General features: G+C 37.0%; 3 protein-coding genes across 3 annotated transcripts; 2 read left to right on the forward strand and 1 right to left on the reverse strand.

Moving 5' to 3' along the window:
- Positions 1-316: 316 nt before the first annotated feature.
- Positions 317-1,609, reverse strand: LOC107419799 (heavy metal-associated isoprenylated plant protein 28). Its single transcript, XM_016028611.4, has 3 exons — positions 1,220-1,609; positions 871-943; positions 317-712 (listed from the first exon to the last, which is right to left on the reverse strand). Exons 1-3 carry the CDS (start codon positions 1,223-1,225, stop codon positions 513-515), a joined length of 279 nt encoding a protein of 92 aa, XP_015884097.1. The 5' UTR covers positions 1,226-1,609; the 3' UTR covers positions 317-512.
- A 2,764-nt stretch (positions 1,610-4,373) lies between these two features.
- LOC107419815 (increased DNA methylation 3) lies at positions 4,374-9,810 on the forward strand. The gene is given in 10 exon segments (XM_060817010.1): positions 4,374-4,635; positions 5,209-5,819; positions 5,822-5,878; positions 5,881-6,156; positions 6,235-6,374; positions 6,492-6,589; positions 6,904-7,175; positions 7,294-7,382; positions 8,740-8,923; positions 9,063-9,810. Coding segments are annotated over 9 exon segments (1,956 nt in total). The 5' UTR covers positions 4,374-4,635; positions 5,209-5,248; the 3' UTR covers positions 9,332-9,810.
- A 1,912-nt stretch (positions 9,811-11,722) lies between these two features.
- LOC107419812 (probable inorganic phosphate transporter 1-9) lies at positions 11,723-14,411 on the forward strand. Its single transcript, XM_016028625.4, has 2 exons — positions 11,723-12,604; positions 13,083-14,411. Exons 1-2 carry the CDS (start codon positions 11,910-11,912, stop codon positions 13,999-14,001), a joined length of 1,614 nt encoding a protein of 537 aa, XP_015884111.1. The 5' UTR covers positions 11,723-11,909; the 3' UTR covers positions 14,002-14,411.
- Positions 14,412-14,550: the final 139 nt, after the last annotated feature.

Genomic DNA, 14,550 nt, shown 5'->3' on the forward strand with positions numbered 1-14,550 from the left:
CAATTTGGGTCCCCCAAAAAAAAAAAAAAAAAAAAAAGAAAGGTAGGTTTTGGAATTTGGATATTTTGCCTTGTGCCGCCTATAAAAATAAAATAAATAAGTCATTCATCATGACAAAAGAAAAAGATACTTGCATGTCATGATCATTAATCTATGATTGGAAATTTTGGAACCCATAGAAGGAGAATCTAGATTATGAAGTTTCACATTGATATATATATATATATATATATATATATATATGTATATAATCTCTATTATCAATTATATCATCCATTCAGATTCTTTGAGTCAAAGAAGAGAAGTTGGCAAAAGCTGCAAAAACTTAGATCCTTTTGTTTCACTCTATGTATCATCAATTCAATTTAACATGTGGCAATTCCTTTTGTAAAAGAAAAGGGGAAAAGGGGCATTAAAAAATAAAAATATATCAAAAAAATAATAATAATATGGAAAATCACAAACACACAAGGGACAGGGATAAGGGTTGAGGGGTTGAGTTAAAGAAACTTCTAGAAGAAGTTGTTGAAGTTGCTGAATCTCAAGCTTCCATAACTGGCACTGGCATAAGCATGGAGGAGCTCGTTTTGGGCAGACCAGAAATCAGCTTTCAAACCCCCTCTTCTTATTGCTTTCAGTATTTTGTTCCTGTGGGCATAACCTGTTACCACTACTTTCTGACTGTTTGCATCCACTTCCACTTTTTCTATCCCTGTTTTAATAATATTTAAAAAATTAATAATAATAAACACAGAAAACAAAGAAATTATATATATATATATATATATATATATATATATGTGTATATTTATATTGCTTCGCAGCTGGTTGGAAGAAAGATACAGAATCAATAAAGAGCACAAAACAAACCTTTTAATTTTGATAGGCATTTCCTGAGCCTCTTCTCATGTATACCAACCATCTCCACCTTCAATTCAACACTCTGCAACCACAAAGTTAATGGACATCTATATAAGATAAGAAAGGTAATGTTATGTTATTTGATGATTTTTTGTTGGGAATGGGGAATGGAACAGATGCAGATCAATCAATGCCTCTTGATCTCATCATGAATCAAGGCAACTTTAATCAGTTTCCCATGAAACAAACAATAGAACTAAAAATTCCCCTTAATAATTAAGAAAATTGAAGCTACTGTATGCTGAAGACAAATATCTTAGGGAATGGATTTGCGAAAAGAATTAAAAGAAATAGTTACCTCCATATATATATATATATGTATGTATGTATGTATGCAACAAGTCTAGACTGGAAATTAGTGATGAGTGATTGATGTAGAAAATATTAGAACAAGAGGAAGAAAGTGAAAGAAAGAGTGGATTCGAAACAATCAAAGGAGCGGAATTATGGATGAAACAGGTCGGGAATGTCAGGCGGCTATATATAAGAGAGGGAACATCCTAGAAAAGATGGAATAAACAGTAAAGTGGGGTCTTGGTTTTTGGGTCTAGGTAGACTGGTAATAGAACGAGGCAAAATTGTCTGCTTTGCTTTGCCCCCCCCCCACCCCTTTTTTTTTGGTTCAAAGGGAAAGGTAAAGGAATATTTATTTAATAAACATATATGGCAAAACCAGATAAGAAGAAGGAAAACGGTTAGGACTTCTTTAGTAGAAGAGAAGAGAGAGAGAGAGAGAGAGAGAGAGAGAGAGAGAGAGAGAGAGAGAGAGAGAGGTTCAAGGCTTGCTTGGTGTGTTGAAGCTAGCACTTTGAAATGATTGGGTTTGACGAGTCCAACTTGGCTTTTTTCACGATCTGATCGGGGGGATCTTTGGGTTGGGAGCAACAGCAATTAACATATTATTACACTTGGGCCACTCTCGTCTCTCTCGAAAGGGAACATATCTATAAGGAAAAGACTACAAGTACAATCGACAATTAACTTCATACTTAAACAGGAAGCATTATTTGCTGATCATAGATCATCTCATCTCAACCGTCCATATATATATGTCGCCATAGCCAACAAGTAACAATTTTGTAAAACCAATGATCCATTTCTTCATGGATATTCAACCTGCAGAAACGTGGCATGCTTATACGATTTCTTGGGTTATTAAAGTTGTTGTGTCACAGTCACCATGCATAGTGGTCGTCCATATTGCAAGCAAAAGAGTGCAAAAAGAAAAAGAGAATAAAAACTTAAAATGAAGTCGACCAAATAAAAACTACATCAGCAAGTTTGGTATTTTCTTTTTGTGCGCCCTGCGGTTTGCTTGGCCCATATAATATTGGATACAAGATACCATATAATATTGGATACAAGATACTACCAGCCTCCAACATACATATATATATATAAATACCGATGGTAATTAATTAATTAGGTCCGCTTGTTTGTGCTCTTGTTACTGCGTACCAGATTTATTACAATGATCATGAAAAAATCATTTTGGTTTTCAAAAAATATAACATGAAGAAATAGGGTGGGCTGGCACAGTTGGCTAGCGTGTGGGTGCCATAGCCTCTGAGTGAATAGTGATCATGTGGCGCTGAGAGAGAGAGTTGGAGCCTCTCTCGCCCCATAAATTTGTACAGTGTGTGATCCATATCCATGGGTACCCAAAGAAAACGGGTCAGTGGAGCCGACAATGATTCGATTCGATCCCAGATGCTTGGGGATCAGCAGCAGGAATGGAGGACGAAGAATTTGCTTTTAACCAACCAGATTCAGCATCTCGAATTTTCACACTGAAACATGTCATTTTCTCGAGAATCTCGCATCATTGGACTTTGGACATTCCTCTCTGCTTTTTGAACCGTTTTAGCGGTTTCTTCACCTTCCCAAGTGACTGTCTCTGTTTCGTTTCTAATAACGTATATAAAATTAGTTTATGGTTTTTAAGAAAGTGAAGTCTGCAAGGAGTCTGGGTACGCGAAACAAAAAGAAAAAGATGTGTTTGATTCCTCGTAAATCCTAATCCTCCCGCTAATTGCCCTTTGGTCTATAGGATTTTGGCTGCAATTACTCCATCAAAGAAGAATGATTACTTTTGTGTAGCACTTTTACTCGCATGCCAAAGTCATTAACACGTAGTTTATATGTTTTATTTATGTGAAAGGTTACTACAATCACCACAAATTCCATGAAAACTGGAGCGGTTTGATCACTACATCCATGTCCACGAATCAACGACTAATGTTCACTTAAAAATATAAAAAAATAACTCTGCAATCTGCATGAAATTTGAATTTTGGAAATCTAATAGAGGGCGCAAGAAAGATCCACTCGGTAATCTCCTTGGTTTTCCTTGGTTAAATCTATATATTAAAAGCAATTTTCTGCTCATGGTTTAGCTGGCTTTTTGTTATTTTATTATTATTATAATTTTGGTAATATGGCTTTCTTGTTAGCACAAGCAGATTTAACGCAACATATTGGAGAAATTCTCCTTTTTTTATTTAATGGAAATAGTGAAAAAAAAATATTCAATACTTTATGCATATACTTGGAAAATGATGTATGGTGCATATATATAATGAGAATGCCATATTTTAAAATTCAACACCCATTAGCTTTTGATTTTCAATTTCCTACGTTCCTCATCTTTTTGTCATTTAATAAAATTGATAAGGAAGTTTAATTGATTATCCCAAAAATAACCAAATTAATATATTTTTTTTAAATGCCGTTATTTGTAACCACAAATTTATAATTAGAGACATTTAATTTTAATAATTTTTATATTAAAATTTTAAAAAATAAACTTTTTAATAATAAATATTTAGATTATCATATGCCAAATATGTTTTATTGATTCTTCTTCTACTTTGAAAGTAAATATAGTTTAGGGTTTCAAAATAATTTCTCAATTGAGAAATTATTTTGAAACCCTAAACTATATTTACTTTCAAAGTAGAAGAAGAACCATACCCTCCAGTGAAACTATCTTCCAATGAAAAAGAAAACAAGAGAGGGAGAATGAATATAGTTTCATTTTGTGTGGGGTAAAAATTGCTATTCACTTTACAGATGGTAATGTAAAAAAGGAATGTCAAATGGATGAATTATCATGGTTTAAATTTTTTAATAGTTGTATCATTAGATGAGCCTATGAGTATGAAAAGTGACAATTTTAAATTCCCTTTAGTTTGCTGAATTGGGCATTAATAATATGACATGTAAAGTTTTAAAACACGACTCATTTTCTTGGAATTGTGTACCACATACATGTCCAAATTAGTACACATGTGTCACATTGTATGCTGAATAATTTGACAACTTTCTGATATTCCATAAAATTGTATAATACATGAAACAAGCTTACCATTCTAATAATTCTTTGTTATATATAATATTTTTACAGTGCCTATTACTGTCCCACAAAGGGCTCTATGGGGAAACCCAAACATCTCCTCCAAGTCCAGAAGGACACACCCGTGCTTTGACTTGGCAGCCCGTGATTGGGTGTTTACCAAGGGATACGCTGAACCCACAGGTTTCGTACTTGAATGAATCACACAACTCCACCCTCCTCCTGCTTTTCCACACGGGACTCAGCAACTGATTCGAAATTTGACACTCAACATTGCTCATTGCTCAGTGGTCACCGTAGGGGACCAGAGAAGCGCAATCTTCTGACGGCATCGTCTCACCAGCGGCAACACTGAGGGAGTAAGTCAGAATTTTTAGCCAAATACTCCACTTTATAGAGGGTTTGAGTTTTGATTTTTGGATCCTTAGTTGATTTTTTTTGGAATTTAGGGATTATGGTCCGCCCGTTCTTTATTTTTATTTTTAGTTTTTTTGGATCAAAAGGCCCGCCGCCCATTTTAGTGTAGGAATAGGATGGCATAAGAGAACCATGTGTCCAGCCGATCCAAAGCCTTTTCTTTTCTTTTGTTACAAACTTTGAACATTTTCTTTTATATGATTATTGTGCTAGTATCTTTTACAGTCCTCTACCATTTTTTACTCTACGAAATTTTCTTGCAAAATTATCATCTTGGTTTTTGGTAGGAAGAGGATGGCATAAGCGAACCATGTATCCAACCCAGTTGGCTATCGTTAATGCTTATCTGAGTTGAGTTTAGAACTACTTTCCTTACAAGTTTTAGAACTACTTTGATTACAAGTTCCTCTGAGAATCTAACCATGATTTGTTTGATAAATTACTCGTGTGTGTTTGTTTGTTTACATAATTTTCCCTTTTGTGGTTGATTTAGTTTACCTTTTGTGATTCTGTAGGGTTCAATTATTCTTTAAAGAATAGGCTACAAGATCGAGCATGAAGTTGCAACATAAAAATGACAGTCCTAGAGGTTCAGTTAAACCGTCATTTGATTACCAGCACTTTTTGCTTAACTTCATCATGGGAACTTATTTAGGTCCTGATATCAAGTCTGATAACCCTTAATACTCGCTATTTCAAAGACTAGCTGAAGGTTCATCCTCATATGTATTGAGTGACTTGGGCCCATCGTACGTTAGTATGTCTCTTTTGGAGAATTTATACTACTATGTCCTGAGAAATGCTCATCCTAGACTGCGATTGGGACGAAATATTTTGCATAAGTATCTGAAGGGCAGTCTTAGTTTGCCAAGTAATGGTTGGCAATTCACAAGTTTTTTTGCTCCGAATCTTCATGAACAGATATGGTATCATACAAGTTTCAGGATCATTAAAGGAATTGTTTTTATTGGTGATCCCGTTACATCACATATTCAAGAGGATGATTTAGAAAAGTTCAAATCTTTATCTGGTATGGATAGTTTCAAAATAAATTTAGACGAGCTCTTGTGTCTTGAACATGAATACCAGGATAGCAAAGACAGTGAGCAGGATTGCATGAATAATGGTGAGGAAATGGTAATTCATCTGTGAGGTTTATCAAAAAATTTAAGAGAAGGCGCCAATGTGACCCCTTGCCAATGCATTTCCTCATGTTGTTGCTATGTCAAAACATTATAGTGAAGAAGGAGAGTTCCCAAGGACGTACAAGTCGGATGGGCCTGCCATTATGCCTCTTTTGTCTGTTCCAAGTGTGGAAGAATGTATCTCAGGTGCATCTACAGTTCTGTCTGGGACTGCCAGAAAAGCGGTTGTTGGACCTCCAGTCGGTGTTGTGGATGTTGGAGTTAGTAAAGTTGCATATTATTTTCGAGTTTCTCTGCCAGGTGTCATGAAGGCCTATCGTATGTTTCTCATCTTTCCAGATTTATTTTTTACTTACCCTGCTGATAGATGATGTTTAATAATACAGTGATTTTCAGTTCGAGTTGTTGGTGACGGAACTTCTATACGTCTATATAAAGATCCTTGGTTGCCTCGTTCGGGAAGCTCACATGTCTTATCACCAAGGTGTCTGGATTCTAATTCCAGTGTAGCATGCTTAATATGGACCTTATTAATTTAATTTTCTCTGATGAGGAAGCTGCTATTATCCAGAGCATACCAATTGGTGGAGTGGGTTGCTCCGATCGTTTTGCATGGAGATACAGTGAGAATGGTGTGTATACTGTTAAAACAGGGTATTGGGAAGCAAGAAAACTTGGTATTGGCAGTAAGCTTAGTGGTCCGAGCAATGGACATGTTTTGTGTTGGTGACGCGATATTTGGAGACTTCAAGTGCCCAATAAAGTTAAGATGATGCTCTGGCATTATTGTCATGAGGCAATTCCATGTTTAAACTCTTTAGCCTCTAGACATGTTGCTGATAATAGTACCTGTTTTATTTGTGAATCTGTTACAAAAACAACTTTGCATGCCTTATGGGGTTGTTCGAGAGTGGTTGATTTATGGAAGAAATATGATTTCTATGCTCAGCTAAAAGGGAGACCGTATGATTCTTTTGCTGGTTTATGTTACTCTGCCTTTGATCTTTTGTCTAGCTGCCAACGTGAGATTTTTGCATGGACTTGTTGGTGTTTATGGAATAATAGGAATGTCTTATTGCATGGAAATTGCGTTCAATCAAATTCTTCCATTTTGGATACAGTAGCTCGTTTAAACTCTGAATATAAAGAAGCACTGGGCAGTTCTGCAGTTAGTAGATGTGTAAGAGAAAATCTTTGCTGGTCACCTCCACACGGGGATATTTTGAAAATAAATGTAGATGCTTCAGTCAAAGCCTGTAATCAGAAGTTGGGGATAGAAGTTGTTGTTAGAAATGCTGCTGGTGAACTGATGGGGGCTTTGGCTAAACCCTTCACAGGTTCATAGCCAGTCCTTTATGCAGAGCTTTTGGCAATTCATGAAGCATTAATTTTCTATTTGGAAGCAGGTTTTACTTGTGGGGAAATTGTTAGTGATTGTCTTCGGACTGTGTTTAGTGAATGAGAGGAGTATTGGGCACCAATTGGATCCTTTCTGTTTCTTGGTTGAAAATATACAAGCACTGCTGTCCAATAATAATTCTCTGGTTTGTTCTTTTAATCCAAGAGAAACTAATACTATAGCTCATTCTATTGCGAATTATGCTACTGGGTTAAATGTTTTAGAAACCTGGCTTGAAGTAGGCCCACGGTGGCTTATTAGTGCTATCCAAGCTGATTATTGTACTTCATTTTCCTAATTAATGAAACTATTTTCTTTTATTAAAAAAAATATATATATATGAGGAATAAAATAAAAAAGAAAAAAAAGGGAGTTAGACAATACGACGTCATTCCATTGCGGAAAGTCGAGAGTGGAAGAAACGAACGTTTATGTCTAGCGGGCGGGCGGGCGCAGTAGGAGATGGCAAGTGGCAAAGAATAATTGGGTGGTTTTAGGAAATGGTGGCGCTGCGCCATTTCTTCCGTTACTTTAAATTCCCGCGGTGCCACAGCCGCAGGCATCCTCCGCAGTAACTGAGTGACTCCGGTATTCTATCAATCATCGACGCCGGCGTCGTTTATCCAGCGGCACCCATCGCATATTCATAGCCCTCGTGTCGTGCGTGAGAGCGAGTAAGAATTTATTCATATTGCCCACAAAAAAATTAATATTTACAGTATTAAATTAGAGTTTGATTTGCTCATAATATGGGATTTTTTTTAGGGTTTAACTCCTTGGCATTTAATGTCAAATTTGCTCATTCATTCACTCTAAAAGAAAAAACTCCCAAATTGAAACTACGTCGTCGTTTTGTGTCCTGATTTGCCTCTCTCTCTCTCTCTCTCTCTCTTTCTTCACTATTCTTTTGCTCTCTCCTTATGGCCGCAGAGGGAGATAGAGGGCATTCTTTTCCCTTTTCCCTTTTCCCTTGCGAGGAGTTGAAATTGTTTGTTACTTTCTTTTTATTTTTTATTTTATTTTTTGTACCTCTTAGCTATTATTATTATTATTATTATTATTATTTCTTTTCTTGGTGAAAGTTCACAGCGATTATTTTTACCGTATTAATCTTTCAAACACGTGCCTTCAATCCACCAATACATATAATATTATGAAGGATGATAAAAGTGTTTGTACAATGAACGGTGAGGCTGTGGTTTATCAACTTCTGGAATCCAATGTATAAACTTGATTCTTTCTTTTACCAGCTGATGAATAAATCATTTGATTTTTTCTTTTGCCAGCTGATGAATAAATTATCTTCTTCCTTCTTTTTTATCATCATCATCTCTTTCTGCCTTCAACCTCCCACAATCTGAATTTCACAAAAAATATCAGGATGCAGGATACACAATTTTGAAGTTCCTTGAAGCTTCAAAAATACATATCATGCAATTCAAATCCCCTACTCTCTTTCACAAAGCTTGATTAATTGCTTAAATGTCGTAAAAAATGTGTAGATGGATGGTAGCGTGGATGATGAACAGAGTTCTGCTGATCAACCACAATTGAAGCCCTCCATTGTTTTAACTGGAACAGCAAAGGAAGGGAGTGCTGGGCCTCCTGTTGGTCTTGTTGACATTGGTGAGAGTGAAAATGCCTATCTTTTCCGATTGGCACTTCCTGGTGTCCGCAAAGATCAAAGTGAGTTAGTTCCATATAAACAAAGCTTAAATGGATTTTATTTTATCTTTCCCTTACTCGAATCTTTTTAATTATTATATCGGATATTTTTACATTGGTAATTTATTTTCTCTAAAAGGGTAATGATTTGTTGCAACAGGTAAGATGAAATGTCAGATCCAACGCGATGGGAGAGTTCATATTGAAGGAGTGATGACAGGAGTTGGGCTGTTGAGGGACTCATCGACTGTTTATCAGATGAAAGTGCAGCAACTATGCCCACCCGGTCCATTTTCCATTTGTTTCAATCTCCCTGGTCCTGTAGACCCCCGTTTGTTTTCTCCTAATTTTCGGCCCGATGGCATCTTGGAAGTGGTGGTTATGAAATACAAGACACACTCAGCACAACAATATCAGTCGCACCAGTGAACTTTGCATAAGATGTTTGTTTGTTTTTTTTGACCTTTATTCATTTAGCTTTCCTTTTTCCAGGGCAATGCATTCTTCTTATTCTTTTTCTGTTTCCTGCAGGTAGGGGAGAAGAGATAGATGGTTGGCCACAGATACTCCTAACTGACTTGCAAAATGACTATTTTTATATTGTGTGTTCTGGGAAAGATTGGACATAAATGTACCAAACATCAAATGTCAACGTTTACTTTGCTTGATTTGGTTTAGAGATGTTCATACACCTGCACAATTGTTTATCATGACTTTCAATAGGTTTCTGTAGTCTCTACTTTTGTAACAATTTGTGACAGTTTTTGGATTTTGTTGTTCGAAACTATATGCTAAACTTTGCATATAGTCTTTAGTAGCCCAGTTTGAAAATGAGGCGGTTGAGTTACAAAGACCTTTTGCATTTTATAGCTAATGGCAGTGTAATAAATTTCAAAGGTGAGCTGGAATATGATGTGGAAATTATGGCACGAATTCCTTTTTCGTTGATGGAGCGAAATTGCGGAGATTTATATATGAAAGTCAGTCTGCCCAATGCCTTTCTGCGAAGTGTTGAATATCGAATATAATATTTGAATAAGAGGAGCAATGCAACTGAGAGGATGTAATAATGGTTAAATTTCAACCGAAAGGGAATACAAACATCCTAGTCGTATTACTATAGAATTACAGTGAACTGTTTTTCCGGGGGGTCATCGTGTATTTATTTATTTATTTTTTATTTTTTTTTGGTGGACGTGGTCATTGTGGATTTATTGTTTTGTTTATTGGTCAAGTTTTTTTAGCAATTTTTCATTAAAAAAAAAAAAAAAGAAGAAGAAAAAAAAGGGTCTTTTAGCAATTAACATGGTCCAAACCCTGTGTCACCACCATAAGGTGGTCCACACGGACGCTATATTTGTCTTGGAGCCTATAGCCATAATGAAAGTCCAACCCACAATTCTTGTGGCAGCTTGGTTTGTCATAGAATTAATGGAAATACATTTTAGGTTTAGGATTGGGTAAAAATAAGCTAGTAAAAAACGAGTCGTAGGGCTAAATAGTGCTTTGGGATACGTAAATTAAGGTTAGATTAAATCAATTTTACGTTGTCGAGTAACGATTACTTTATCTTTTAATAAAGAAGTTTTTGAAATCCATATTTATCTTTATCATTCCAGAAAATGGAATACCCTCTGACAAATTCACTCTATTATTACCTCCTATTTAGGTTTTATCTTATTCATTTATGCATCGTCTAATTGCCATATGTGTCTTTACTCCTCAATAAATAAAAAAAAAAATATATATATATAATAAAAAAAGAAAAGAAAAGAAACTGGCCTCTTCAGAAAGAAATACTTACTGATCTATGAATGAACAATTCATTTTTTGAAGTTAAACATGGTCCAGCCTACTCCTGCTTATAGCCACGGTCTATGTGCTTTTTTTAACCGTAGAGGAGAGGATACAAATTCCACTACAAGGTTTTAGTGAAAACTTGCCGTAGCCCTAGCACCATTACTTTTCAAATAGACATTTAACGTACAAGATATTTGGTACGAACGGGAAAAATGAATACAAAATAAAAGAGTGTAATATATATAGAGAGAGAAGAATAAGAAAAGGATGACAAGCTACCTACCAACATGGCACACATTTGTCAATTTTCACGTTTATCTTATAAAGTGGACATTATTATAAGTTTCAAGTTGTTATTGGCAATAGTAAACCCTCCTCGTCCATAAAATTTAAATCCGCATATTCGTAGATGTTGATAAAGTGCTTTACATTGAAACTACCGTTTCATCTCCTTACAAACAAAAAAGAAAAATGGATAATGAAAAAAAAGGGGAAATGTTGACATTTTCGACACAGATAGAAGTGTAGAACTTAAAAATTCTAACGAACAGTATAATTGTATGATTTTAAAATCGAAAAAAGAACTACCTAACCATTTAAAAAAAGGGGGTAGGAAAATATTCCAAGATACCAAACCAAATGCAGGAGAATGCACCTAACCAAACGTAAGAGTCCTTGGAACAAGAAGCGAGGAAAGGAGCAAACAATGTCAAAATCAATCCCAATTCACAGCTCGCATCGCCCATCCTAGTTCAAAAAAGTCCAACCGAAATGCACATTGAATTATCTTTCTACGCCAATTATGATCCTTATAATATTACATGTGTGACGCAAATGAAGAAGCATGGATCCGCATATTCATAGAATCATGAACTCTCAGTCAACAGTCCACCCTTGCTTCCTTGGATCACATCACATCACATCACATCACATCATCGTCGACCTCCACGAAATTACCCTCTGCCTCTTCTTGCCTGTGACTGCGTCGTTAGATTGACTGACTTTTCTTCCTTCCGAAACCAAAAAAAAAAAAGAGAGTTCCCAAACAAAACGACCGCTTTTAATATTAATATATAATAAATAAATAGATAAATAGAACTTTATTAAAAACCCAACTCCGCGCCGGCCCCCAAAAAAAAAGAAAAGGCTCCGTCTCCAAAATTGGTATTGAAATTGAAAAACAAATACCAAAATTGAAAGTAAAAGCATGGCGTTAAAGGTGCTTTCAGCGCTGGACTCGGCGAGGACTCAATGGTATCACTTCAAGGCCATCATCATCGCCGGCATGGGGCTGTTCACGGACGCTTACGACCTCTTCTGCATCGTCCCCATCATGCGATTCATCGGAAGGGTGTACTACGAGGACGCCGAGAACAAATACCAGGTGCCGCCGGTGGTGGTTTCCACTCTGGTGGGGCTGGCTCTCGTGGGGACGGTGATAGGGCAGGTGGTGTTCGGAAGGCTGGGAGACCGAATCGGAAGGCGACGGGTGTACGGGCTGGCATTGATGCTGATGGTGCTGAGCTCCATAGGATGCGGATTCTCCATCTGCAGAAGCAGGGGGTGCGTGCTGACCAGCCTGGGGTTCTTCAGGTTCATCCTGGGCGTCGGGATTGGCGGCGACTATCCCCTCTCCGCCACCATTATGTCGGAGTTCGCCAACAAGAGGACGCGTGGGTCTTTTATAGCGGCGGTGTTCTCGATGCAGGGGATTGGGATTCTGGCCGGCTCCACCGTAACTATGGTGGTCTGCTCCATCTTTGACGCGGCATCTAAAGCAGATAGAAAAGACAAGCCCACTCCCAACGAGGCTGATATTGCATGGAGAGTCATACTCATGATTGGTGCAATTCCCGCTGCCTTAACTTACTATTGGCGTATGATGATGCCTGAAACTGCGAGGTACTGTATTTTTTTATTTAAAAAAAAGAAAAAGAAAAAGAAAAAAAAAACAACTATTCTACTAGACTACTCCTTCCTCCAAATTCTTATTAAGTAAATTAAATTAAATTGGAATTTGATTTGGTCTAAAGACTCTATACTGGTTGCTGCCTGCATCAGATGATTGGTGGACATGATGAATGAGTTATATACTGGTTGCTATCTGGGGACTTTTGTTTGTTACAAACTTAAACTTACAAAGAAAGTCCCCTCTGCTTGTGGTTGCTGTTGCTTCAAAATTATATAGGGTAATTGGTTGAAAATTAAAACATAACATAGATAATTTAATTTTCTAATATTCTACACAGAAATATTGGATAAAAAATTAAAAAAAAAAAAAAAAAGGCATTGAATTTCAGTTTGAAATGGAGTAAGTAAAGTAATTAATAAATTTGAGAGTGGCTCATTCTCAATTCTCATTCTAAATTTATTTATGCAGGTACACAGCTCTTGTTGAGCAAAATGTCCTCCAAGCCGCCAAGGACATGGAGAAAGTCCTTGACGTTTCTATAATGCAGATTGCAGAGGATGAACCCCAGCCTCTTCTTAATCCACCCTCCTATCCCCTTCTCTCCAAGAAATTCTTCCGCCGCCATGGCCGCGACCTCTTCGCCTGTTGCACCGCCTGGCTGCTGGTGGACATCGTTTTCTACAGCAGCAACCTCTTCCAGTCTCAAATCTACAAGCGCTATCTCAAAGACAAACACGATGTCAACGCCTTCAAAGACGTTTTTTATGTTGCAAGGCTCCAAACTATCATTGCCATCTGTTCCACCGTTCCCGGTTATTGGTTCACTGTCTATTTCATCGACCGGATTGGACGAGTCAGAATCCAGGTCATGGGCTTCTTCATCATGGCCATTGTCTATTTCTCCATTGGGATTCCCTACTACATGTATTGGAACAAGCATACCAATGCCGGTTTCATGATCCTCTACGGCCTAACCTTCTTCTTCTCAAATTTCGGTCCCAACACAACCACCTTTATAGTCCCTGCAGAGCTTTTTCCGGCGAGGTTCCGATCTACATGTCACGGCATTTCGGGGGCTTCCGGGAAAGTTGGGGCCATTATAGGATCGGTCGGCTTCTTGTGGGCTTCTCATAATAAAAAGGAGGATGGATATCCTAAAGCAATAGGAATGACTGCCTCATTGGTCATATTGGGTGGAGTCTGTATTTTGGGAATGTTTGTCACTTATTTCTTCACACTTGAAACCAAAGGAAGATCGTTAGAAGAGAATGAGAATGATGATGATGAAGCTGATGGAAAATGGTTGCTTAGATCTTTCAATACTGGTTTTGATATAATACTTCCACATAATTCATCTCGCAATAATGGAGTGGGTGGTGCTGCATAGCTATTAGCAATATATATACATATGCATATATACAAGGTTTTGTATAAGAACCCGTTTGGAAAGGTCGTCTCTCTGTTTTTACTTTCTCTTGGACAACATATACACCTGGAGGCTGAGTACATTTTACATTTACATTGATTAGGCTTGGAGGGTTTGGATCATGGCAGATTCCTCGACTGCTTGTAAAGCTAAGCTTGCAACTTTTTCTTTATTTCTCTTTTTGTAATCATTCATAGCTACAGCTATAGCTAGCTAGTGTCATCAATTTTCGGTTATAAATTCTCGTACATATAATCTTGTGTTGCTGCATCTTCGTTGGTTTTCTTGTGTCACTGGCAAAAGTTCTTTCGACATTGGACATTATATTTATACATATGAATGAATTTTATGGGGCTAGCAATTGGATTGCAGAGTGGCCAGAGTAGATTTATTACTGTAGCAAATATAGCCTTGTTGTTGTGTGATTGTTTGATTGGCCGAGTTCTGCTCATTTATTTGGGCTCATGTTCAAATGTATACTTGAATTGCTTGACCTATTTGTTACAAACT

Source organism: Ziziphus jujuba, chromosome 5 (genome assembly GCF_031755915.1).
Source record: "Ziziphus jujuba cultivar Dongzao chromosome 5, ASM3175591v1".
In the NCBI taxonomy this organism is placed as follows: domain Eukaryota; kingdom Viridiplantae; phylum Streptophyta; class Magnoliopsida; order Rosales; family Rhamnaceae; genus Ziziphus; species Ziziphus jujuba.